Source organism: Myotis lucifugus, unplaced genomic scaffold (assembly GCF_000147115.1).
Source record: "Myotis lucifugus unplaced genomic scaffold, Myoluc2.0 scaffold_12, whole genome shotgun sequence".
In the NCBI taxonomy this organism is placed as follows: Eukaryota; Metazoa; Chordata; class Mammalia; order Chiroptera; family Vespertilionidae; genus Myotis; species Myotis lucifugus.
The window spans coordinates 13,681,388-13,708,945 of NW_005871060.1; the positions used below are offsets into that span (position 1 = coordinate 13,681,388).

Sequence of the window (27,558 nt, forward strand, 5' to 3'; positions counted from 1 at the left end):
TTAATCAAAGAGGTTTAATAGTATAATTGTGAACAACTTTAAAATGAAACAAAAGAAGAAAACATTTACTTTGTTTTCATAGCTGCTGTTTTAAGAAATTCCTATGAGAATTAGTTGAAATTTTAATTATGTTTCTCAGGCATACTTAATGGAAACTACAATACATTATACAAGGTGTGGCAAAAGTAGGTTTACAGTTGTGCATATGAGAAAGTTTTTTCTTGGATGGTTATTTATCAATTATTGCATTATTTTCCATATGAACAACTGTAAGCCTACTTTTGCCCCACCCTGTATAGTAAGAACAGTATGCAAAAGTCTAGTCAACTCTTAACATTATTGTTGAAGCTTATTTAGTCTTAAGGATTTGGAATTTGGCAATTTTTATTAACTTTTATTAATATTTCATTAAAATGCCTACTAAGCCAACAAATTAATCACACATACATTTTAATTATGATTTTGGTTAAAACTGAAGTCTCTATAACATTGGTGGGTTAAATGGAACAATTAGTATTTAACTGTCTTATTTTAAAAATAATTTGAATGTGAAAATTATGTTAGCACTGCCTTTTAAAACAAAAGTTACTTGAAAAGTTGTGCATCATTGTTAGGACTTTTCAGAGAATTGCACTTAAAAAAATTAAATAAAATGATCTTAGATATACTAGTCACACTCACTTTACATGAGGAAAATTTGGTTACTTAACAAAAAATTAGTGCATTAGATGAGGTTGTTTGTTTTCAGCATTATACCCATTTTTTTTCTTAGAATCAGAACTTAAATATTGTTTGTGAAAGTTTTCTTCATAACTTTTTCATTTTACTTATTTCAGCTTAATAGCAGTAAAGTATATGCTTATTATAAGAAACCACATCATTAAATCATATAGACTTTGGAAATACAGCAAGCCAAAAATGTCACTAGTTTTAAAACATGTACTGTTAATGTGGTAAAATTGGGATTTTTACTGCCAAATTTTACACATTTGATGGCATCAGTTCACCAACTACTTACTGAATTTTTTATTATCCTTGTATAAGGTGGGTTAGAGATGTAATTATGTCTATACATTGCATCTGTATACTTTATTCATGAGTAACTGATTCATGAATAGCTCAGCCTGAAAGCTTCATTTATGCATCTACCTCCTTACCATTTAGATCAAAATAGATATAGTTTTCCTTCTTGATTGTTAACCAGGCAACCTAGGTTGAGTTCATTTTCTAGTTTATTTAAGCTCTTTATTGAGCTATTCCGATCTACTAGAAACTTAGACCACAGATCACAGGCTTTCTTTTTCTGCTTTGTTTTCCCAGGAGTAGTATAAAATTCTGTCTGAATTTGTCACTTGAAGTATTGTAATGCCTACTGCTCTCTTCCTGATAGAGTGGCTTCAGTAATTTTTGTACAAGATTACAGTATTCAGCTTTGCTTTAATTTTTATGAGTTTGATAAACTTTTTTTATGATAAATTTATTCTGAGTACTTTGTAGGCTGGTGCCAGGTATTTATACCAATGAATAAGATTAGTACTCTGTTTTCAAGACTGTTACTTGTTAGGTGGGGAATCAAATCTACTTGTAAACAATATCCCTCTTCCTATAGAAATTTAAAAAATTTTTGTGCTGTAAGAGTGACACACTGTGGCAAGAGAGAGGTATTTCAGTTTATGGCTATTTTGAAAGGAAAAAGTTCTTAGAGTGGTACTTGAGTTTTTTTTCAAAGAGGTAGTAACCAGGGCCATATTGATACTATTTTTTTCATGTAATTAATTTTCCAGCAAATAGCAATTACTTTTTTCCCCTTCCTCCTGGAAAAATAGCTTTACCATTTTTTAAAAGAATGATTTGTTTTCCTTGTCTAAAATTGAAAGAGTACTTGCAAGAACAAAGAAGAAAGTCAAGTTTAGTCAAAATTCTACCAAAGATACCCACCCCTTAATTTTTTGGCATTCATCTATTTATACATACCTTTTTATATTTAACATGTAAATAGGGATCATATTTTCTATGTCCCCAATAACTTAAATTTACTAGTAGATCCTGTATTTACAGAATCCTTTGTATTTCTTAAAAAAATTTTGGTGAAGCTAAGTAGCTTACAGGATTGTTAAATGCAGGATTGTTAAATTCTTTATGTCTTCAAAGAATAGTAAAAGAATAATAAGAGGGTTCTTAGCCTTCTTCTACCCCCCCCCCCCCCGCCCCTGCCCCCGCCACATACACATGTACTTAGTGAAGGAATTGTGGAATTAAGTATTAGGGTTTTAGCTTTTTTTTTTCCTCTTCTGGAGACTGTGACTTCAGGCATTCACCATGGTCCAGCATTTGACATACTGTCAGAGGCTGTCCTACACTAGGCTGTCCCAAACCCCTGGCAATAGAATTGTTTACCTTTATACCAAGAAGGTTGGGAAAGCACCCAAATCTGCATTTCGCCCAGGCCAACTTTTCGGAGTTTGTGCTTTGAGACCTAAAGTTCTAATGAGGTTGTCTAAAAGGAAAAAAGTCAACAGGGCCTATGGTGGATCCATGTGTGCTAAGTGTGTTCGTGACTGGATCAAGCATGCTTTCCTTATGGAGGACAGAAAATCATTGTGAAACTGTTGAAGGCACAAACACAGTCAGAAAGCTAAATAAATTTTTAAAAATGAAGCTTTTTTGAGTAATAAAAACAATTAAAAGGAAAAAAAATTAGGGTTTTAAAAAAGTATTTTGATTTATTATTTATATATATTTTTTTATTGATTTCAGAGAAGCGAGAGAGATAGAAACATCAATGATGAGAATCATTGATCGGCTGCCCCCTGCACGCCCCACACTGGGGATTGAGCTGCATCCTGGGCATGTGCTGGACCGGGAATCGAACTATGACCTCCTGGTTCATAGGTTGACACCCAACCACTGAACCACGCTGGCCTGGGCGAAACATCAAATATTGAGAGAGAATCATTGATCAGCTGCCTCCTGCACGCCCCATACTGGGAATCGAGCCCACAACCCAAGCATGTGCCCTGTCGGGGAATTGAACAGTGACCTCCTGGTTCATAAGTCGACACTCAACCACTGAGCCATGCCAGCCAGGGTTATGCATCTATTTAGATTAACAAGTTAAAAAAATAGGCTTGTACTGCCCCCAAATCCATATCTATTCCCTTCCCCAGCCTATTTTTCATACTACAAATAACTTCTTTCACTTTTTCTAGGTAATACCAAAAAAAAAAAAAAAACCCACATCAAAACATAATCCTATTTTTTATTTTCAGTTGCAGGCATTATCAGCTGACATAATAGACATCATAATATTATTGTAGGATTAGCTCCCTTCTCACTGTCTCACCTCACATGCCCATTTCTATTCCCCAACCCTACCAATATAAGTTAATATGTAATCTTAGAGGTATTTTTTTAGTATCTACATTGTTATGACTATGTAAATGCTTTTCATTGCTGGGCCATGTAGTATACTACATAATTGCTTTATTTCCTTGCTCATCGTTTTGTTTTCTCTAGTTATTAGTTGCCTTGGTTTTTCTGTTTGCTTAGTTTTTTGTGTACTTATTACTTCAACTCTAAACTCCTCCCCAGCTGTCTAAATTTACCTTCAGTCTTTAGATACCTCAGGTATCCTGTCAGTTTTATATTCTTGAGGAAGTGTCTTTTAGTGTCTTATTGACCTGCCTTGAATTAGACTGGTTGTGTTATAGGCAAGCTGATCAGCTGTGGCCTTGAGACTCATTTCCTTGACAACCTAAGGAATCCTATTGTCTCTGTTGTGTTGGATCTCTTGTTTCTGAATTTCATGCATGTCTTTTCATTTATTCCCTTGGTTTTGTAAGGGCTTACTAGGGGGTGAGTGAATAATACAGTGGAGCTAAATGGCCTGGTTTTGGATCACAGTTTTGACATTTTCTAGTAATTTATATAACCTTAAGCAAATTCTCTCTGTTTCTCTATTTCTTCATCTGTAAGTGGGTATAGTTATGGTACTGACCATAGGGAAGTCTAAGCTCTTGGAAAATGTTAGCTTTAGATATCCACAATACTTTGCATTGAAAGTGCTGTATATGCCATTTGTTGTTTTCTGCTTCTCTCCCCATATCAGTTCTAGCCATATTGTGTGAAACTTTTTTTGATCAAACCATTTTTCTCGCTTTTTTAACCCCCTCAGGGCTTTTAAACAGATTTATGGCTGGTCATATTACCCACACTATATTAAGACTACATTTTTCAGCTTCCCTTGTGGTAATTTGGCAAAGTTCTATCCAATAGGACAGTGATGGCGAACCTATGACACGCGTGTCAGAGGTGACACACGAACTCATTTTTTTGGTTGATTTTTCTTTGTTAAATGGCATTTAAATATATAAAATAAATATCAAAAATATAAGTCTTTGTTTTCCTATGGTTGCAAACATCAAAACATTTCTCTATGTGACACGGCACCAGAGTTAAGTTAGGGTTTTTCAAAATGCTGACATGCTGAGCTCAAAAGGTTCACCATCACTGCAATAGGATGTAAGCATAAATATATTACGATTTTTGGAAAGTTATAGTGCAAAGAAAAGAACATGGATTTTAGAATCTCTTATCTTTGTCACCTTGAAAATTGAAGCTTGGCTTTATTGATCCAGAGCTGGTAGATTGATCTTGTAATTGCTGTGAGGATTTAATGTTAGTGAATAAAAGGCATCTAGTAGTTTCTAGCACATAAAAAGTACAGAATGCATGTTCTTTCTTTACTTCCTAGTTATTCATGTTGGTTCTTTCACACACATATACATCACAAACACACACTCACACCACAGTAGGCATGAGATTGTTTTTTGTTCTAATGGAACCCCTTAAAATCTTCAAGGCACTGATTCTCATACATCCTTCTGTTTACATATAAATCTTTTCTCTGGAAAGCAGAGTAGGAGGTCACATTGTGATTATGAATGTTTTCCTTGTGAAAATGTAAAGTAGTGTGCAAGTAACTTTATATTTCACAATGCCATTTTGTGAAATGGTAAATTTTTATTTTTAACCCTGCAGTACATTGGTTTTCAAATAGATTGGAGAGTTTCTTTCTTGCCAACTTATTCTAGGCTAGATATGAAAAATGTATATTTTTATAAACTGCATTTTTATGAAATTATCTTAGTATATCTTATAAGCATTTAATCTCTATTGCTTGAGATTCTCTTTGAATTTAGAAATAAATTCATAGAGATTATTTAGAGTTGTTAATATGATTCATAACATGAAAGAATATGCTAAATAAGATTGACATGAATCAAAATCATGTGTGGTTTTATCCTATCAGTGATTTTACTTTATTTTTCTTTATTCCATTCTGGATTGTGGGCTTTTTCTTTTTGCCCAACAAGCTTTCACTAAGGATTTTTATGTTTTTCAGCACATTTTTTTTCAACTACCTATATGGGAAATTTTGAATTCTATTATAGCTTTTACATTATGAAGTATTCATTGTGTCCTTTAGAAAAACAAGTACAAATACATTTTGAAGAAATTCTTTGACTAAAACAGGTGTTGTATTGAAATTCATTTTTGGAAAATGTTTTATCCAATTATTGAATTGATCATAGTTAACTTTTGATTCATGCATTATCTTTCCAAGTAATAGTCTAAGCTTAAGAGTAAAATATCAAGTGACAACAAATAATTGGAGTTTTGAAAGCTTAGGGATTGTACTGATGATAGGTAGGAGAAAATATGTTTTAGGAAGATTAATCATTTACTAATATGTCATAGTCATAGGAAGTGACAAAATGGCAAGAGATCAGGTATGCAGTTATTATATTTGGTGTTATTACCTTGGTAATAAAGGTGAATCTGAGATTTTAAAGACAAAACTTGAGACATTATAAGAAAACAGCTACCAGAGTCACAGTTACAAGTGCGGAATTGTATATTCTGGGGAAAAAGATATTGTATGTCAGTGTGCTAAGTTTGAGGTCACAGGATTGTCATAGTGAAACAGGAATATAAATGTAAACATGAAGAATCAGATTTTCTTAGAACTTGATTAAGGTCATTAGTAAAATTTTAAATTAAACTTTTTTCCTCAAAAGAAAGAAAATGATACTGGCTTTCTGTTTACTAGATCTGAACTGTTAAATTGTTTTTTTTTTTTATGCCATAGTTCACAAAGTTGTCCAAAACTAATGGCTTATCAGAAGATTTGATATGGCACTGTAAAACATTGATCCAAGAAAGAGATGTAGTTATAAGACTTATGAACAAATGTGAAGATATTTCAAATAAATTGACGAAACAAGTTACCATGCTCACTGGAAATGGAGGTGGATGGAACATAGAACAACCCTCTATTTTGAATCAAAGGTAATATTTGTTGTACACACCTATTCATTATTTCACCACAGTTGTATACAATTTCTGAATTTATTTCTATAATATGCCTAGGGAACTTAAATGTGGAAGTGATATGAAAACTAATAATGTTAAAAGGGAAACCCGAGGTATTTTATATGGCATATAAGTGGTATATGATTTGGTTTCCATTGACTTCCCTCCTTCCCACAATTAGTATATTTTACTCCATCATACCATAAATTAGAGGAAATATTATGGTCTTATATGACCTAGGTTTTCCTTGTCTGATTACTGATAATTTCATATACACTGAGTGGCCAGATTATTATGACCACCTGACGTTTGTAGGCAAATTAGCTATAATTTTGCGCTGAAGTTGCTAGAGAGCCAGATCATTATAAACGTCTGAATAGCACAACATACCTCAGTATCGTTGCTGATCAAGTTCATCCTATCATGTTGATGGAGTATCCCAATGGAGATAGCTTCTTCCAACAAGACAATGGGGCCATGCCACGGTGCTTGTATTGTACAGGAGTGGTTTCAAGAACATGAGGGAGACTTTACCTTGCTTAGGTGGCCCCACAATCACCAGATCTCAATCCAATTGAGCATTTGTGGGACGAAGTTAAAAGAGCCACCAGGCAGCTGGTTCCACAACCATCAAATCTGACAGAACTGGACAGTGCTATTCATCAGGCATGGTGTCAGATTCCTCGCATCACCTTTCAACATCTCGTGGAGTGAATGCCAAGAAAAATCGCCGCAGTATTGAAGGCAAAAGGTGGCCCAACAAAGTACTGATGGGGTGATCATAATAATCTGGCCACTCAGTATATAATCACAGGCACTGAAAAGGCGGTTTTAGATATGCCTTTCCATAATTTGATACTTTAAAAAATCAGCTGGTTAATTGCATCAATGTAAAAATTTCTGTATTAGCTTAATGTCTTTCTTTTTTTAATTTTTAGAACGAGAGAGAGAGAAATGAAGGGAAAGAGAAAGGGAGAAACATTGATCTGTTGTTCCACTTAGTTATGGCATTGGTTGAGTCTTGCATGTGCACTGACCTGGCACATAAATTTGGCATATCTGGACAACTTAACCAACTGAGCTATTCGGCCAGGACCTATTTTTAATCATAAATAAAATGAAATGGTTAAAATATCCTGTACCTATGATTAAATGTTTTAAATGTTTTCAATAGCCCAGATTTGTAAAAAAAAATTTTTTAGGGTAGAACCACATCAAAAATGAAAAGGGCACTTTCATTAAATAGATTATATAAGGAAAGATTATTCCCCCAAACTGTTACTCTTAGTAAATACCTTGTTATAATTTTTGCAAAAGGTAGACCCTAAGTTTTAAGTGGTTTAGGGACTCAGAATGTTCAGAATATTTCCCTTTTTTAAAAATGTGCAAAATTGTTTACTGTGATGATATTTATAGGTGATGAAAACAATCTAAGTTCCAAAAATCAGAGAGTAGTTAGAATGAATTATGAGGTACATCTGTTCAGTATATTTCTGATAGGTATTTAATAAGATTAGCACTAGGGCCCTGACCAGGTGGCTCAGTTGGTTGGAATATCATCCTGTACACCAAAAATGCTGCAGGTTTGATTCCCAGTTAGGACACATATCTAAGTTGTGGGTTCAATCCCTGGTTGGGGCGTGTACGGGAGTCAACTGATCAATGTTTTCCTCTCCCCTACCCCTCCCTCAAATCAATAAACATATCCTCGGGTGAGGATTAAGAAAAAAAAAAAAGACTAAGGTCTCATTAAAATTAATTACCTTAGTTGGTGATTTTATTTACTTCTTTTGATAGTTTTCTAAGTTCATGATCAAAGCATATTTGCTGATCATTGGTTAATTAAAGTCAAGTAGTGGTTACTGGCCTTTAATAGTAAGCTACAATCTTTTCTGTGCCCTTCTAGGGTGCTATGGGATGGTGTGTAGGGAAACGTGATGCAGTTCCCACAAAGAAGCTCTTTTCTCTGTTGCATAGAAAGAACTATGGCCAAGTCAGCAAATTCATCTCCTAAAAGTGTAGTTGGAGCTGGTCCTTCTTGTTCTACAGCATTGGATATGGGGAGTTCTTCACTCTACAAGACTTGCCCAGTTGAGTCTACTTTATCATAATTTGGAGCTTAAAAAATCGAGTGCTTTATTGCATCACTTAAAAATTTTTTTTCTTAAATCCACATTTACAAAGTCCTGTTGTTTGTAAATAGTAAGATCGGGTAATAAATTGCCCTTTCCATTAGACTGAGGATTTTTAATGGAATATTTAATAGATGATAAAAGTAGTTTTTTTAAAAAGGTTTTTTATTGGATCTAGTCCAAGGTACAACTTCTAAAAACCTTTATAGGTATTCTCTATAGAATATTTATAGATGGACTTTTAGGGGGTGAAATTTGTTGTCTTGGTTTTTGTCTTTAGCCAAGGTAGGAATTGGACAAGCACTTTTACTTGTTATACTAGCCAGGCATCAAGAAGTAGTTTCTTTGCCTTGGGAAAGGATTTATTAGCACAAAGGAAAATGTTAGACTGTGCTGTTGAATAAGCTACCATGAATAAGCTCTTTCTTAAAAAAACAAAATCTCTGAAGCAAAATTTACTTTGAAGCAAAATTATATTGTGTTTATTTTCCTATTATAAGTTTATATGAATTACATAAGATGGAAAATGACTTTTAGAGATGAAGGAAATACAGACATGCCATAACTTCTCATTAAAAATAAGATCTTTGCAGGGAAAAATAAGATTTTTCATATGTATCTCAAAATCACTACATTCATAATCTTTACCTTAAAATGTCAAAACTAAAATTGCCTAAAGTTAAAATATATGAGGGAAAAAGAGAAAAAACTCAGTATATCCCCTTTTTTATTCCTATCATAGATATGTAGCCATCTCTCAAGCTGTAGCAGTTTATCTAAAATTTATTAAACTGTTTTAACTGAAGAGATTTATCAATGTTTAATATAAAATGTTTTCTGTTTTTCTGGGCTAAATTTAACAAGGTTCTTTTGATCTTGTTCTCCCTCAACTTGACAGAATTGTTCCCTGTCCTATTCCTACACAGTTGCTATGAAACCATTTGACAGTGGTATGAATGCAAATCTATACTGCAGGTCTGGTTTGACTAATTCAAAATACTATGTTGATGCAAATATTTTAGTAGTTTGGATACACACCAATGTTGTGGCAGTATTTTCAGCAGTGCTGTTACACTCAGGGACATAAAACTTTGGTCAACTAGCATCCTTAATCTGTTTCATATGAACTACTTAAAACCAGGCTCTGTAGCCCTGTATTTTTCTGTATTTTAAACTCAAATTTAACACATTGTATGTACTCCTGTTGTTTCTAATTCTTACCTTTCAGAAATAATTTTTTTTTATTGTCTAAAGTTTTACATATGTCTCCTTTTCCCCCAATTGACCACCTCCCTCCCCCCAGCCATTCCCACCCCAGGCAAGCCCCCACCTCCCCAGGGTCTGTGTCCATTGGTTATGCTAATATGCATGCATACAAGTCCTTTGGTTGCTCTCTAACCCCTCCCTCCCCTGCCATTTGTCTCTGGATCTATTCTTGTTCATCAAATTATGTTGATGATTATATCCCACATATGAGTGAGATCATGTGATATTTATCTTTCTCTGACTGGCTTATTTCGCTTAGCATAATATTCTCCAGTTCATCCATGCTGTTGCAAATGTAAAAGTTCCTTCTTTTTTATAGCAGCATAGTATTTCATTGTGTACTGGTAGATGTACCACAGTTTTTTAATCCACTCATCTGTTGATGGGCACTTAAGCTGTTTCCAAGTCTTAGCTATTGTAGATTGTGCTACTATGAACATAGGGGTGCATATATCCTTTCTGATTGGTGTTTCTGGTTTCTTGGGATATAGTCCTAGAAGTGGGATTACTGGGTCAAATGGGAGTTCCATTTTTAACTTTTTGAGGAAACTCCATACTGTTTTCCACAGTGGCTGCACCAGTCTGCATTCCCACCAGCAGTGCACTAGGGTTCCTTTTTCTCCACATCCTCGCCAGCACTTGTCGTTTGTTGATTTGTTGATGATAGCCATTCTGACAGGTATGAATGCAAATCTATACTGCAGGTCTGGTTTGACTAATTCAAAATACTATGTTGATGCAAATATTTTAGTAGTTTGGATAAACACCAATGTTGTGGCAGTATTTTCAGCAGTGCTGTTACACTCACGGGACATAAAACTGGTATCTCATTGTTGTTTTGATTTTCATCTCTTGGATGATTAGTGACTTTGAACATGTTTTCATATGTCTCTGGGCCTTCTGTATGTCCTCTTTCGAAAAGTGTCTATTTAGGTCCTTTGCCAATTTTTTGACTGGGTCGTTTATCTTCTTTTTGTTAAGTTGTATGAGTTCTCTGTAAATTTTGGAGATTAAACCTTTATCTGAAATATCATTGAAAATATGTTCAACCATGAAGTGGGCATTCTTGTTTTTTTTGTTGATGGTTTCTTTTGCTGTGCAGAAGCTTTTTTTTTTTTTTTTTTTTTTTTTTTTTTTTTTTTTTTTTTTGGATGTAGTCCCATTTGTTTATTTTCTCCTCAGTCTCCATTGCCCTAGGAGCTGTGTCTGTAAAGATATTGCTACGACATATGTCTGCTATTGTGCTGCCTCTGGAGTCTTGTAGGATTTTTATGGTCTCTCGTCTTACGTTTAAGTCCTTTAGCCATTTTGCGTTTATTTTTGTATGTGGTGCAAGTTGGTGATCTACTTTCTTTTTTTTTTTTTGCATGTATTTGACCAAATTTCCCAGCACCATTTATTGAAAAGACTGTCTTGACTCCATTGTATGCTCTTGCCTCCTTTGTCAAATATTAATTGAGCATAATGGCTTAGGTTGATTTCTGAGTTCTCTGTTCTGTTCCATTGGTCTATATGTCTGTTCTTGTGCCAGTACCAGGCAGTTTTGAGAACTGTGGCTTGGTAATATAGCTTGATATCTGGTATTGTGTTCCCGCCAACTTTGTTCTTCTTTCTCAGGATTGCTGTGGCTATTCGGGGTCTTTTTTTATTCCAGATGAATTTTTGGAGAGTTTGTTCTAGATCTTTGAAATATGCTGTTGGTATTTTAATGGGGATTGCATTGAATCTGTAGATTGCTTTGGGTAGTATGGACATTTTAATGATGTTGATCTACCAATCCATGAACATGGTATGTTCTTCCATTTATTTATGTCTTCCTCTATCTCATTTTTCAATGTCCTGTAGTTTTCCGAGTACCGGTCTTTTACGTCCTTAGTTAAGTTTATTCCTAGGTATCTTAATGTTTTTGGTGCATGGTAAATGGGATTTTTTTTTTTTTCGTTTCTTTTTCTGTGAGTTCATTATTGATGTATAAAAAGGCCATAGATTTCTGGGTGTTAATTTTGTATCCTGCTACATTGCCAAATTCATTTATTAGGTCTAGTAGTTTTTTGATGGAGTCTTTGGGGTTTTCTATGTATAGTATCATGTCATCTGTGAATAAGGACAGTTTTATTTCTTCTTTTCCAATTTCAATGCCTTTTATTTGTTTTTTTCTTGTCTGATCGCTTTCGCTAGCACTTCCAGTACTATATCGAACAGGAGTGCTGAAAGTGGGCATCCCTGTCTTGTTCCTGTTCTTAGGGGAAATGAGTTTAGTTTTTGTCCATTGAGTATGATGTTGGCTGTAGGTTTGTCACATAAGGCTTTTATTATGTTGAGGTATGATCCTCTATTCCCACTTTGCTGAGAGTTTTTATCAAGAAAGGGTGTTGGATTTTGTCAAATGCTTTTTCTGCATCAATTGATATGATTATGTTATTTTTGTCTCTCAATTTGTTTATGTGATGTATCACATTTATTGATTTGCAGATATTGTACCATCCTTGCATCCCCGGAATAAATCCCACTTGGTCATGATGTATGATCTTTCTTATGTAATGTTGAATTCGTTTGCTAGAATTTTGTTGAAGATTTTAGTATCTATGTTCATCAAGGATATTGGCCTGTAGTTCTCTTTTTTTGTGGTGTCTTTATATGGTTTTGGGATTAGGGTAATGGTGGCTTCATAGAAAGAGCTTGGAAGTGTTGCTTCCTCTTGAATTTTTTGGAATAGTCTGAGGAGGATAGGTTTTATTTCTTCTTTGAAGGCTTGGCAGAACTCCCTTGTAAAGCCATCCGGACCAGGGCTTTTGTTTGCTGGAAGATTTTTGATTACTGCTTCAATTTCTTTGGTAGTTATTGGCCTATTCAGGTTTTTTGATTCCTCCTGATTGAGTTTTAGAAGCTTGTATTTTTCTAGGAATGTGTCCATTTTGTCGAGGTTGTCCAGTTTGTTGGAGAAGAGTTGTTTGTAGTATTTAGTTTTTTTTGTTGTTGTTGTTTTTTTTACAATCCTTTGTATTTCTGTGGGGTCTGTTGTTACTTCACCTCTTTCATTTCCGATTTTGTTTATTTGGGTCCTCTCTCTTTGTTTCTTGGTGAGCCTAGCTAGAGGTTCATCAGTCTTGTTTATCGTTTCAAAGAACCAGCTCTTGGTTTTTGTTGATCTTTCATATTGTTTCTTTGGTTTCTATGTCGTTTATTTCCGCTCTGATCTTTATTATTTCCTTCCTTCTGTTTACGCTGTGTTTTTCTTGTTCCTGTCTTTCTAACTCTTTGAGTTGTAGGGTTAGATAATTTATTACCATTGTTTTTTGTTTTTTGAGCTAGGCCTGTAGAGCTATGAACTTCCCTCTCAGGATTGCTTTCACTGTGTCTCATAGATTTTGGATTGTTGTGTTTTCATTGTCGTTTGGTGCCATGATGCTTTCTATTTCTTCTTTGATCTCTTTGATAACCCAATCATTGTTTAATAGCATGCTATTTAACCTCTAAGTGTTCGATATTTTTCATTGTTTTTTTTTGTAGTTGATTTCTAATTTTATACCATTGTGATCTGAGAAGATGCTTGATATAATTTCTGTCCTCTTGAATTTGAAAAGATTTTGCCTGTGTCCCCAATGTGTGGTTTATTTTTGAAAATGACCCATGTGCACTTGAGGAGAATGTATATGGTATTCTGTGGCTTTGGGGTGAAATGTTCTGAAGATGTCAATTAATTCCATCTGATCTACTGAGTCATTTAGGATTGATGTTTCTTTGCTGATTTTTTGTTTAGAGGATTTATCCAGTGGTGTTAGTGGGGTATTAAAGTCCCCTACTATGAGTATATTGCTGTCAATCTCTCCCTTGATATCCTCCAGAAGTTTTTTTTATGTATTTCAGTGCTCCTGTATTGGGTGCATATATGTTTACCAAAGTTATATCTTCTTGTTGAATTGCTTCCTTTAGTATTTTGAAGTGGACTTCCTTATCTCTTGTTATGGCCTTCACTTTGAGGTCTAATTTGTGAGATCTAAGTATTGCTACCCCAATTTGGGTTGTTTTTTTTTTCATTTCCATTCACTTGAAAAACCTTTTTCCATCCTTTTACCATCAGTCTGTGTAAGTCCTTTGTTCTGAGGTGGGTATCCTGTACACAGCAGTTATATGGGTCTTGTTTTCTTATCCACTCAGTTGCCATATGTCTTTTGATTGGGGCATTTAATCCATTTACATTTAAAGTTATTATTGATAGGTATTTGTTTGTTGCCATTTTTACTCTTTATGCCTGTGTTCCTTCTTCCCTTCCTATTTCTTTTTACAGCAGTCCCTTTAGCATTTATTGCATTGCTGGTTTGGTGGTAATATACTACCTTAGTCCTTTTTTGTCTGTGAAGCTCCTGATTTCACCCTCCACTTTGATTGATAGCCTTGCTGGGTACAGTATTCTTGGATTCAGACCCTTGCTTTGCATGACTTTGTATATTTTATTCTGTTCCCTTCTGGCCTGATGTGTTTCTGTTGAGAAATCAGTTGATAGTCTGATGGAAGATCCCTTATAGGCAACTTTCTGTCTCTCTCTGGCAGCCTTTAAAATTCTTACTTTGTCATTGGTTTGTCAGTCTATATATATAAAAGTCCAGCGACCAGAACACCGTAACGACTGTAGCTATGATGCCCACTGCGGCCAGCGAACCGGCCCGATTAGGAGTGGGCTGGCCAGCCAACCTTCTGCGGCCCCTCCCCCAGCCGGCCCCGCCCATGATTGCCCCCCTACCCCAATAGGAGGTGGGGCCGGCTGGCAAACCTCCTGCAGCCCCTCTCCCTGCCTGGCCCCACTCCAGATCGGCCCCCCCACACTGATCAGGGGCAATGCCAGCTGTCCAACTGCCTGCAGCCTGCTTCCCCCAGCCATCCCCGCCCCTGATCAGCCCCCACCACCCCGATTGGCCCGCGGACCCTCCCCCCAGCCAGATGCCCTCAATTGGCACCCCACACACCAATCAGGGGTGGGGCCGGCCATCCCACCACCCACAGCCCCTCCCCAAGGCCAGCCCCACCCCCAGTTCGCCCCCCCCACCCCCACCCCAATCAGGGGCGTGGCTTTCCGGCCAATTGCTTGTAGCCCCTCCCCCTAGCCAGCCAGCCAACCTCCCTCCGTGTCCTCCTCCTGACAGGCCCGGCCTTGATCTGCCCCCATTGGGGCCGGGTCAGCCAGACCCCACCTGTGCATGAATTTGTTCACTGGGCCTCTAGTTTAATTATAATGTGTCTTGGTGTTGGTCTTTTTGGGTTCATCTTGTTTGGGACTCTGTTAGCTTCTTGGACTTGTGTGAGTCTTTTCTTCTTCCCAATATCAGGGAAGTTTTCTGTCATTATTTCTTCAAACGGGTTTTCTATTCCTTGCTCAGTTTCCTCTCCTTCTGGGACCCCTATTATGCGGATGTTGTTTCGTTTCATGCTGTCCCAAAGTTCCATTAGGCTCTCCTCCTATTTTTTAAGTTTTTCCAGTTGCTGCTCTGCTTGGGTATTTTTTTCCTACTTTGTCTTCTAGCTCACTGATGCGGTCCTCCACTTCTTCAAGTCTACTGTTGATGCTTTCTACTGTGTTCTTTATTGCAGCAATGTCATTTTTCATTTCTTGGTTCTTCTTCATTTCCTTTTGGTTCTTACATATATTGTTGAATTCATCTTCCATCCTTTTCAGCGTCCTTATGACCATTGCTCTGAATTCTTTCTCTGATATATTGCTTGCCTCCATTTCATTTACTTCCTTTTCTGGTGATTCTTTTTCTTTAGTATGTGGGCTGTTTCTTTGTCTCCCCATGATCGCTCCTCTGAGAGAGAGCTCTCTCTCTCTCCCTCCTGCATTGACTTAAAGGCACAAAATACAACATGACAAAACACAATGCACAGGGAACCAAACACAAATGTATTCCTGATACTAATAACCCCAAATAAAGGTGACCACCAGAGCAAAGAGAATTAGGGGAGAGAAAAGAGTGCAAAAGTGATATTGAGAAAAGTAAAAAATCTAAGAAAGAGAAGAAAAAAGAAAGGGGAAAATATATTTCTATGGGGAGAAAATTCCAAAAAACCAACAGCTAATCAAAAAAATGCAAACAACAAACACCCAAACAACAAACCCCCAGATGAATCTGAGGAGGCAGAGCTCTCTCTAGGCGATCTCTGACTTTTCCATCCACAGATTGCCTTACCAGCTGTGTTTAATTCACCAATTCTGGGTGCATGTTGTTCGGTTCAGGTGTTCCTTCTATCTGCTCTGTGGGAAGGCGCAGGGCTCGTCCTAGTATTCGGCGCTGCTTTGTCTCCCTCTGGACAAACTTTTTAGGCAGCCGGGGAGGCTGGAGTCTCGGAGTTTGTGGGTTCGCAGCTGAGGTAGCTGGTCCCTGGGCGATGTGGTTGTAGGGTCCCAGGAGGTATCTGAGGTCTCCCCAGTTGAAGGTAAGGCTGGGCTTCCGATCACAGCCGCTCTCCCCTTCAAAATGGCACAGTCTCTGTGGCATAGCTGGCTGCTCCTGGAGAGATTTCAGCAGTACTGGAGGTTGCCGACCAGGGGAGCCTGGTCCACCAGTCCCCACCAGTCCTGTGGAATATAGCTGTCCCTCACTCACAAATACAGACACTCCCCGCACATCCACGCACTCTCCTTTCACTCTCTTACTCACACACTATCTTGCAGCCTCCGTCCTGTTGGCTGCCATCTTGGATTCCACTAATTGTAATTTAGATAAATTTAGCAGAGGAGCAAATATGCACACACACAAATACATACATACATATGTACATACATATTTATATTTATTTATTTTAGAAATCTTTTTTAAAAATTTATTTTTAATATTTATTAAATTGATTGGGGTGCCATTGGTCAACATGAACATATCGGTTTCAGGTATGGGTTTCTATGTTACAAGATCTGTATATTATACTGTGTGCCCACCACCCAATACTTATACTTTTAAAACAAATATTTCAAAAGTAAGTTAATGTCCTGATCAAAACAGCTATCAGAGCTGCATTTTGATTGTGGATGAAACAATTTTATTTGAATGAAAAATTCTATGTAGTAGATTCTTAAAATTTCCTCATCACTTTTTAAAGTTTTATGTGCAGTGAAAAATATTTTATTAGACTTGTTTCTCAACATGTGTTGATAATGAAGAAATCCAGTAACTTTTGTTTATTTGTTAAGAGTATTTTTTGGCTCTTTGTGATTTACATTGGGATAGCATGTTCACCCTTAAATACATTTATAAGTGAAGTAGTGTGCCGACCTCATCACGTTTCATCACTTCCATGGCATGTATGTGAGACGATTTAAGCATTGTGAATGATTAAAAAATAACAAGAGGCCTCAGTTTTGATCATAGAGTGGGTGGGTCAGAGTGAGAGAGAGAGAAAACTCTTTCATGTTTGCTGTTTAATGGTTAGGAGCTGAGCACTGGATCGGTCCTGGATTGGATACTGGCTCTGCCACTGCACACATGGGTTTGGTTAGCTACATGACATTGGACAAGTTACCTCTCTGAGTTCTAGAGAACTTCTCATCTGGGAAATAGAGATGATAATAGCATCTACTTTATAATGTAGATGAAATGAAGTAATAATGCATGTGAAGCCCACAGCAAAATGTCTGAAATATTGTGAACATTTTAATACTGGAACTTATTCTCACCATTACTGTAGTAGAAAGAATTCATTTGGATCTGGAAATTAAAATATCTATAATATGTTTTATTTATGATTACTTTTGTAGCGAGCAGCATAGAAAAAATGTTTTGTCCAAAAAGTAATGAACTTTAAAATGAATTATAAACATTTTAGCAATACTGCTGATATTTTCCCTGCCTATACTTTTCATTTTTTCAAATAAGAAATGTTTTATGGATATATTCCGCACTGTTGAAACATAGATTCTGATTTAAGAAGGCTATCATTCTGTCCTACGTCTTTTACCCCTTTTCTAATAGTGGTATCTTGATTTCAGAATCTACCCATTAACTGTGTATTATGCCATACTTATGTCCAGACCCCTTCCCTGTGATAAGATGTGTGTAACAGGAAATTAAGAGGACCGATAAAAAGCTGGAGAATGGGGGGCATGGCCTTGTCCTAGGTTTTCATGTTAGATGGGTTGTATGCTGTCCTAATGAGAATGAGAAAGGGCTTCCAAGTGAGATAGACAAATTATGCTCATGTATTTTTTGTTTTCATACTTTAAGTTTCTTAATGTGCTAAAACTCAAATCAGTACAATACAATTTTTTAGTATGAACATTAACTTAGAAATGTTATCATAATTAATATTGCAGTTATTTAGTTAATTTGTTGACATTACATTATGACCAAATATGGGAATTTTTTTTTTAAAATTCTTATTGCCAGAAGAAATAAATCAACAAATACAGAATAAAATTTGACAAGACCAAAAAAAAAAAGAGAGAGAGAGCATTATATTTTGGACTGATTTTTTTAAAGTACATATAAATAGTTCATAACAGTAAATTAAAAGGTAAGATTAGACCTAGTATTTCAGTTTTTGTGTGCATTATAAACCTAAATCTCATGTGAGAAAACTAATGGAAGTATAAATCTATAACACTTGGTAACTCTCTCTTTATCAGTTTATCACTCAAGCCCTATCAGAAGGTTGGTTTGAATTGGTTGGCATTGGTACATAAACATGGACTCAATGGCATTTTGGCAGATGAAATGGTAAGTAATAACTCTATTTCTAGGATTTTTCATTAAAAGACATCCTTGCTATCATTTAAAAAATGAAGTTTTCCCTTAACTGTAGTTTACTTCCCTCACTTCAGTATCTATATCCCTTTCACCCCTCCCGGTTTTGTATTGCTTGTCTTAGCTCTAGCCTCCTTACTACCCCAACCCCAAATGAATATGGGGTTTTTGCTATCTGATTATCAAACTAATGAATGAGATTGTACTATATGCACTTTTCCATAGCTGCCTTTAAAATTAAAATTTATCATAGATACTTGACCTTGTTAGTAAATAAATTCATACATTTATCAGAACTTCATCAACATCATTTCCACTGTTTTGCTAGATGTCTCTGAGTTTCTATTCTTTCCCAAGTCACATTTGCTTGAACCTAGACTTGGGCAGTTTATTACAGCTAGTAGTCTAGGTACTATTGCATAAAACTTGCCTTTTAACCTTACCTTCTCCCTCCAGCTATACTTTTTTCGAAATATTTATTAAAAATGAGTCATGATCTAGAGAAAATATTTATTGAATACATATATATATTACATTGTGTGTTAGATTTACAAAATAAAAATGAACAAGGATAGTGATCTTTGTTCTCTAATTACATTCTAGTAATCTTGAGGGCTTCCACTATTTCTACACATGTCATTTTAAAGCAAAGGTACTGTTTAGCTATTTACCTGGTAGAAAAATGAATAATGTATGCAGGATTTCAAAATAGGTATAGCAGTTAGATATAGAACATTAAGGTTGTGGAAAAACTGCATTTGAGCAGTCAGTCTGGGTTTTGGATCACAATTTTGCCTTTCTTGAGTCATTTGCTCTTTATCAATGACCTAATCTCTCATTGCCAACATTAATAAAATGTAGTAATTTTTAGGTTATAAAATCTTATATTTGGTATCAAATGAGGTATATTATTTGAACTTGTTTTTGTAACTTGTAAAGGATAATATTTGTGATAAGCTAGTGCAGGGGTCCTCAAACTACGGCCCGCGGGCCACATGCAAATACAAATAATGTATTTGTTCCTGTTTTGTCTTTTTACTTCAAAATAAGATATGTGCAGTGTGCATAGGAATTTGTTCATAGTTTTTTTTTAAACTATAGTCCGGCCCTCCAACGGTCTGAGGGACAGTGAACTGGCCTCCTGTTTAAAGAGTTTGAGGACCCCTGAGTTAGTGTCTTAGTCTGTTGGGGCTACCACAATATCAAAGACTGCGTGGCTTAGAGAGCAGAAATTTATTTCTCATAGTTCTGGAGGCTGGAAGTCTTAAGATCAAGATGTGGCAGGTTTGGTTTCTCCTAAGGCTACTCTTTTAGGTTTGTAGTTAGCCACTTTTTTGTTGTGCCCTCACATGGCCTTTTCTCTGTGTGCATACATCCTTGGTGTCTCTTTGTCTTTCTCTCTCTCTCTCTCTCTCTCTCTCTCTCTCTCTCTCTCTCAAAATCCTCACCCGAGGATATGCCTATTGATTTTTAGAGAAAGGGGAAGTGGGGAAGAGAAAAGAGAAACATCAATGTGAGAGAGACATTGATTGTTTGCCCTCCTTTCATGCCCAACTGGGAATTGAACCTGCTACCTTTCAATATACAGGATGACACTTCAAGCAACTGAACCACAATGGCCAGGGCTCTCTTTCTCTTCTTTTAAGAGGGGATTGGGTCCTACCTTTAAGACCTTATTTAACCTTAATGATCCTATCTTGAAATATAGTTGGTCAGTTACACCAGGGGTTAGGGTTTCAACACATGAATCGCAAGTGGGAGGGGGGGAAAGGGGGATTTCAGTTTTTAACAGATGATAATATCTTTCTCCCCTGAGGAGCTAAACCTCTTCAATACCTTTTTGTGAAAAACAAACACTTTATTGATATATAATTCAGCTGCAATAAAACATGCAATGTTCACCTTAGTGAATTTTTACATATATGTACCCCTGTGTGATCACCTCCCAGATCAACATTTTTATCATCTCAGAAAGTTCCTTTATAACCACCACCATTTGGATGCCTATCACCATATCAGTTTTTTATGATTTTGAACTTTATATAAATAGAACCGTGTGGTATATACTGTTTATTTCTGGTTCTTTTGATGCATCACAAATTTACTGAAATTCATTCGAGTATTTACATGTATCAGCTACTATATTGGCATATAGAAGTCCATAGTATAAGTCTGCTATAACATGTTTATCCATTCTCATGTTGATGGGCATTAGGTTATTTCCAGTGTTTGGCTCTTATAATAGGATATGAACGTTCTTACCCAAGTCTTTTTGTGGAAATATTCTCCCATATATCCTGAATATAGTCTTAGGAGTGGAATTGTTGAGTAATAAGGTTATATCTTTAACTCTAATTAGTCATTAGAACATTGTAATTAGTCCATCTAGTGTGTATTAAATGTTTGCTTTATATAAAGTTACCAAAATTATATCCTTTATATGCAATACAAAGGTCTTCCATATTAATGTATGTCACATATTAATTAGCAGTTATGATATAGCTTGCTCATTAAACTAAGTTGTAATTTCCCTTGGATATTTGTTTCTTTTATCTCATTAAGAACTGAGAACCTAGTAGAAATTCTCATAGTGTTGCATTATAGGAAATCAAAACCAGAAATATATTTTTTCTTTTGTATTTTTCAATATTTATTTGTTTTGTTTGTTTATCTTTACATTTCATATATTGTCTTTTGAACTTTTAATTTTAGGGCCTAGGAAAAACTATTCAAGCCATTGCATTCCTGGCATACCTCTATCAGGAGGGTAATAAAGGTCCTCATTTGATTGTTGTTCCTGCGTCAACTATAGGTTTGTAGTACTGTGGACAACCATACTTGACTGTACACTGTTTTTTAAAATATATTTTTATTGATTTCAGAGAGGAAGGGAGAGGGATAGAGAGATAGAAACATCAATGATGAGAATCATTGATTGGCTGCCTCCTGCATGCCCCCCACTGAGGGGGATCGAGCCCACATCCCAGGTATGTGTCCCTGGCCAGAATCGAACCCGGGACCCGTTAGTCCGCCGGCCGATGCTCCATCCACTGAGCCAAACCGGCTAGGGCTTGACTATATCCTGTTTTACGTAGGGAGAAGAAAAGCTGTGTGTGTATGTGTGATTCCTTAGTTTGTGGAGGTGAATATTTATTTCTGTGGTCTCCTTGCTGTGTGTGTGTGTGTGTGTGTGTGTGTGTGTGTGTGTGTGTGTGTGTTTGTACTAGAAGTCTTTTAAAGAAAAAAACCTCAAGTATAAGTCAATTATAGGTCAAAGACCATTTGATAAAATGTATCTTGTTTTCATACTTATAAATTGTTTTGAATAACTAAAAGAAACTAAGTGCATTTAAATTTATAATTAAACATTTATTGAGTCAGAAAGTATGCAGTTCATCTGCATTCAAATTATTGTTACATTCTTGCTCAATTGATTGGATATAGAGTAAGAGAATGTATGTATGAATGTAACCAAAATTGACATTTCTTTAAATTGGAAATCATTAATCACCTATAAATACAGTGGTTGGTTCTCTGCCCTTTATTTGATGCCACCTCAAAACAATTGTAATCATCAGGAGTAAAATTGGGAAAGTCCTGTAATTTAAAAAAAAATCACCTTGTATTATTTTATAAAATAATTTCTGGGCAAAATTTGTCAAATTGTAGTGTTGATTTTATTGCATACACATATCCTGTTGTAGCAAATGCAAGTAATATCTCTTGTTTCATAGATAACTGGTTAAGGGAAGTTAATTTATGGTGCCCCACTTTGAAGGTGCTCTGTTACTATGGTAAGAATATGTCATTTTGCTTTTAATTTTAAAATTTTAACATACAGTAAAGTACAATAAGTACAATCAAAATGCATATTGTTTTAAATTCTAGGTTCTCAAGAAGAACGTAAACAGATAAGATATAACATTCATAGTAAATATGAAGAATACAATGTAATTGTGACCACGTAAGTATTGAGAAAAACAGTTTTTTGGAAAGAAATTTTGTGCAGCTTCCAAGTTTAAAAAAAAATTAATATTAATATGAAGGAAAGTTTATGCTAAGAATTGTGCAACTAAAATAATGGAATGACTTATGATGAGGATTCAGGCATTTTTTCAGTTTGGTATATAAAACCAAAATAGCAGTTTTTTGCTAGTATATTAGGTGACTGATTGACAGTGGTTATAAAAAGGTTTTGTCTACTTGACTGCAAGTATAGTGTTATAATATTCTCTCAGTTAAAGTAACATTTAACTCATACAACTCAATGACAAGAAATGAACAAAGGACATGAAAAGACATTTCTCCAGAGGAGACATACAGATGGCCAACAGACATGAAAAGATTCTCAACATCACTAATCATCATGGAAATGCAAATTAAAACCACAATGAGAAACCACCTCACACAAATCAGAATGGCTATTATCAAAAAGTCAACAATCACTTGTGTTTGGCAAGGATTTGGAGAAAAGGGAATTCTTGTACACTGCTGGTGGGACTGCAAATTGGTGTAGTCACTGTGGAAAACAGAATGGAGATTCCTCAAAAAAATAAAAATAGATCTTCTCTACAACCCATCAATTCCACTCCTGGTATCATCCAAAGAGAATAAAAACACTAATTTGAAAAGATGATATGCATCATTTATAATAGCCAAGATTTGGAAATAACCTATGTGTCTATCCATAGATGAATAGATAAAGGAGATGTGGTATATATGTACATGTACAGTGAAATATCACACAGCAATAAAGAATGAAATCTGCCCTGGCCGGATTTGATCAGTGGTTAGAACAATCGCCCATGTACTGAAGGACCACAGATTCAGTTCCCAGTCAAAGTTGCAGGTTCCCCAGCCCAAGTAGGGGCTCATAAGGAAGGCAACCAATTGATGTGTCTTTCATGTTGATATTTCTCATATAGATGTTTCTCTCTCTCCCTTTCCTCCCTCCCTTCCATGTCTCTCTCCCCCTCCTCCCTCCCTCCCACTCTAGAAATCAATGGAAAAAATATCCTTGGGTGAGGATTAAAAAAAAACAAAATATTGCGATTTGCAACAACATAGACCTAAAGGGCATTATGCTAAGTTAATAAATCAAACCAAGAAAGACAAATACCATATGGTTTCACCTATGTGTGTAATCTTAAAAAACTCACGAAAACAGACTCATAGAAACACCAGAAGGATGGTTGCCAGAGAGGAGATGTTTAGGGAGATGGGTAAAAAAGGTGAAGGGGAATATAGTTAATAATGTGATAAGTTTGTATGGTGACAGATGATTACTAAAATTAGCAGGTAATCACATTGTAAGATATAAAAGTATTGTACACCTGAAACTAATATAATATTGTATATCAACTATACTTAAATAAAATTTTAAAAATAAAAAGCATTTCTTTAAAAAATAATAAAGTAACATTTAAGATATTCCACCAAGATAATTTATGGTATTTCTATCTTGCAAGTATTAATAGTAAATACAATGTAATCTCAGTGAAAAATTTGAGTTAGAAATAAGGATGGAACATATAACCGAATAAGTTAATCATTACTAGCTAATTGACATAAATATCTAGCAGAAAATTTAATGCTCATTTACTAAATAGGTTATCTTAAGCATATTAACTATAAAGGAGGCCATGATTAAAATAATTCATTCAAAAAATTGTTTATATAGTCTTGTACTTCTTTTTTTTTTTTTTTTTTAAATATATTTCATTGATTTTTATAGTAGTATGTTCTTAACAGAAATATCTTAGCTTAATGTCCTTTTTTCTGCTGCTTTTAAAAATATAACAGTTCATGAAGTGAAGTGTACAACAAGTGCAGATTACATATACATTACCAAAATTGGCTTCTTCCTAGGTATGTTGAAGTTGTCTGATTACAGTATAACATTTAAATATTCTTTTAGCTACCTATAGAAGCAATACACACACACACACACACACACATATATACATATACATATATATATATACTAGAAGCCCGTTGCAGGAAGATTCCTGCAAAAATAGGGCTTCGCTCCCGTCTCTGCCCCTGCTACCCCACCCTTCTCTGCCGCTTCTCTCCTGCCCATCTCCGCTACCTCAGCTCCGTTGCTTGCCTTCCTTCTACGGTGTCTTCAGTCTTAGCTCCCAGCCAGTATATGCAAATTAGCTGCCATCTTTGTTGGCGGTTAATTTGCATATGTTGATTAGCCCATGGGAGGTGTAGCAAAGGTATGGTCAATTACCATGTTTGTCTATTGTTAGATAGGATTTGGTTACTAATTTCAGAGAGGGAGAGAAAGATAGGAACTTCAATGATGAGAGGGAATCATTGATAGGCTGCCTTCTGCACGCCCTCCACTGGGGATTGTGCCCGCAACCCAGGCATGTGCCCTGAACAGGAATCGAAAGTCGACCTCCTGGTCCATAGGTCGACGCTCAAATCACTGAGCCACACTGGCTGGACCATTTTTAAACTTGGTTACATGTACATCAGTAATTACTAGATAAATTACATTACATTAATATTTATTTGAGCACCAATTAGTAGTATCTTTTAGATACCAGTGATTAAAAGTGTATAAATAAAAATAATTTTACAAAGCAATAAATCTTACTAGTGGCTCATAAAGGCATAACCCTAGAGATTCTTTTTTTCTTTTGGTGACAGGTATAATTGTGCAATCAGCAGTTCTGATGACCGTGGTCTCTTTCGACGATTAAAACTTAATTACGCAATTTTTGATGAGGGCCATATGCTGAAGAATATGGGCTCTATTCGCTACCAGCACCTTATGACAATTAATGTAAGAGAGTGTTTGTGAATTTTTCCAATTTTGATAACATTTCATATTATGTATTTTAATGTAAGTAGTAGTTTATATCAGGGGTCAGGAAACTTTTTCTGTAAAGGGCCAAATAGGAAATATTTAATACTTTGTGGACTATTTAGCCTCTGTCACTTGCTTTTTTGCTGTTTTTTACAACCCTTTAAAATTGTAAAAACCATTCATAGCTCATGAGCCTCAATTTACCACCTCTGTCTTGTGTGATAAACTCTGAATATTAAATATAACCTATTTTCATTACCTCATAAAGTGATCTAAGGATGCAAGTTACCTATTTAAAAAGTGAAACCATTAGTTTTACACATTCTGCCTTAAGATACAATAGATGATAATTTTTTTAAAATTACTAACCTTTCATTACAGAATGTTACATTATTAATAATGGTATTAATCACCACCACCACACTGCGGAGGGTAGACAAAGAAGGATGTTTCTCTAATTTAAAAAACCAACTAATCTTAATTACCTTCATTCACAGGCAAATAACCGTTTGCTGCTCACAGGCACACCTGTACAGAATAATCTATTAGAACTCATGTCGCTGTTGAATTTTGTTATGCCACACATGTTTAGTAGTAGCACAAGTGAAATACGAAGAATGTTTTCTTCTAAGACAGTAAGCATAAATTCATATTTTCTCCCAAATATGTTACTTTGTGTTTTACCTGGGTCATTCTTCTATTTTGTCTTTTTTGTTGTTTTCATGTTGAAATTTAAGTAGTCGATATTCCTATCCTTGGATGAGTCGAGAAATCAGCCAAAACACAATGAGAAATGAATTGGTGACTTCTGTAATCTGTGTCTAAAAGTTTTGGTTTTTAACATGCTAATTTTCTGAAGAATAACAATTTTAAATTGGTGGAAGTCTCTGATATATAATATTTGGGAAAAGTTTTGATCGTTGCTTTTTCTTTATTAAAATTGGTCAGGAAAATTAGCATTTTTTTTTTAATAGGTGAACTGTAGAACTAGGCAAAGGTTGAAAATTCCTATCCTGGGACATACTTTTGAAATAAAAGTTCATAAATACAAAAGTAATAGTTTCTAAAAGTTACAATAAAGAAATCCGTTTAGATGAAAATCTTGTTAATTTTCTCCTGATTGTTTAGAAAAAGCACAATATAGTCTTCAAAAACTCCTAAATTCTTCCATATAGCAATGTTAACATAGATTCTTGATTCTCCTGTTATACATATTTTGCAAGCATTTTCTGTGATAGTCCTCTGCTGCAATTAACTGCCTTTTTAACTCTCACTAATGAATATTTTCTCACTTGATGATACCTTTACATTTTAGAATAAAATTCCACTTCTTTAATTCTCCAAAATTAACCAGTTTTGACTAATAACTATGCCCATTTTTTAGAGCACATGATTCACATCACCTGTACTAGTTTTCTTTTAGGGCCGTTTTCCACAAATAAATACAAGTTTTTTACCTCTCTCTCATACCCTTCATCTCACCTTTTCCCACCCCCTTTCGCGCGCTCTCTCTCTCTCTCTCTCTCTCTCTCTCTCACACACACACACACACACACACTTTTTCATTACGTCCTCTAGTTCTCTAGGTAATCAGTAACAACTCATAAGCTAATGACTTCTGAAACCTAACCTAGTATAGTTCAGCATCATACACAATTTACATGTCATGAAATCTCAAAATACATATGGAGCTTTAAGTAGATTATAGCCCAGAATACAAATGTGAAGTTCCATCTAGAATAAATGGAGTTTCTATGCAAAACAACTCAAATTTTCATGTTGTGTAATATTGTTATTGTGCTCATTTAAATGAATATAATTTCTAAAAGCATATGTTCTTATTTTATTTAGAAATCAGCAGATGAGCAAAGTATATATGAAAAGGAGAGAATAGCACACGCAAAACAAATTATAAAACCATTTATTCTCAGAAGAGTAAAAGATGAGGTAACTCTTATCTGCATATTTTTTATTATGATTGTTTTTTAAATGTCTGTGTTCGTCTTTATCTGATTGTTTTACTTAAACTGGTTTCCTCACTCAGGTTCTCAAGCAGCTGCCCCCCAAGAAGGACCAGATTGAGTTGTGTCCCATGTCGGAGAAACAGGAGCAACTCTACCTGGGTCTTTTCAGCAAATTGAAAAAGTCTATCAATAACTTGGGTATAATCTGATTTTCACAATTTTACGTGAAAAATGATCTTGTACTGGGGCAGCATTTTGTTTAGTCATAT

General features: G+C 35.4%; 1 protein-coding gene and 1 pseudogene across 6 annotated transcripts in view; both read left to right on the forward strand.

Annotated features, from left to right (window-relative positions):
* SMARCAD1 (SWI/SNF-related, matrix-associated actin-dependent regulator of chromatin, subfamily a, containing DEAD/H box 1) overlaps positions 1–27,558 on the forward strand; it is an 82,489-nt gene that overhangs the window by 42,412 nt on the left and 12,519 nt on the right. For 5 of the 6 annotated variants that reach the window (XR_002828166.1, XM_023750428.1, XM_006084623.3 and 2 more), the window contains 9 exons: positions 6,152–6,351; positions 18,385–18,475; positions 21,215–21,314; positions 22,237–22,296; positions 22,391–22,466; positions 25,166–25,301; positions 25,823–25,960; positions 27,177–27,272; positions 27,370–27,487. Coding sequence is in view for 5 of the 6 variants with exons in the window: in XM_023750428.1 (XP_023606196.1) it covers positions 6,152–6,351; positions 18,385–18,475; positions 21,215–21,314; positions 22,237–22,296; positions 22,391–22,466; positions 25,166–25,301; positions 25,823–25,960; positions 27,177–27,272; positions 27,370–27,487 (1,015 nt within the window). In the remaining variant the exon portion in view is untranslated. The remainder of the gene's footprint in view (positions 1–6,151; positions 6,352–18,384; positions 18,476–21,214; positions 21,315–22,236; positions 22,297–22,390; positions 22,467–25,165; positions 25,302–25,822; positions 25,961–27,176; positions 27,273–27,369; positions 27,488–27,558) is intronic. The other variant, XM_023750427.1, reaches the window with a different exon arrangement.
* On the forward strand, positions 2,297–2,617 carry LOC102432167 (annotated as a pseudogene).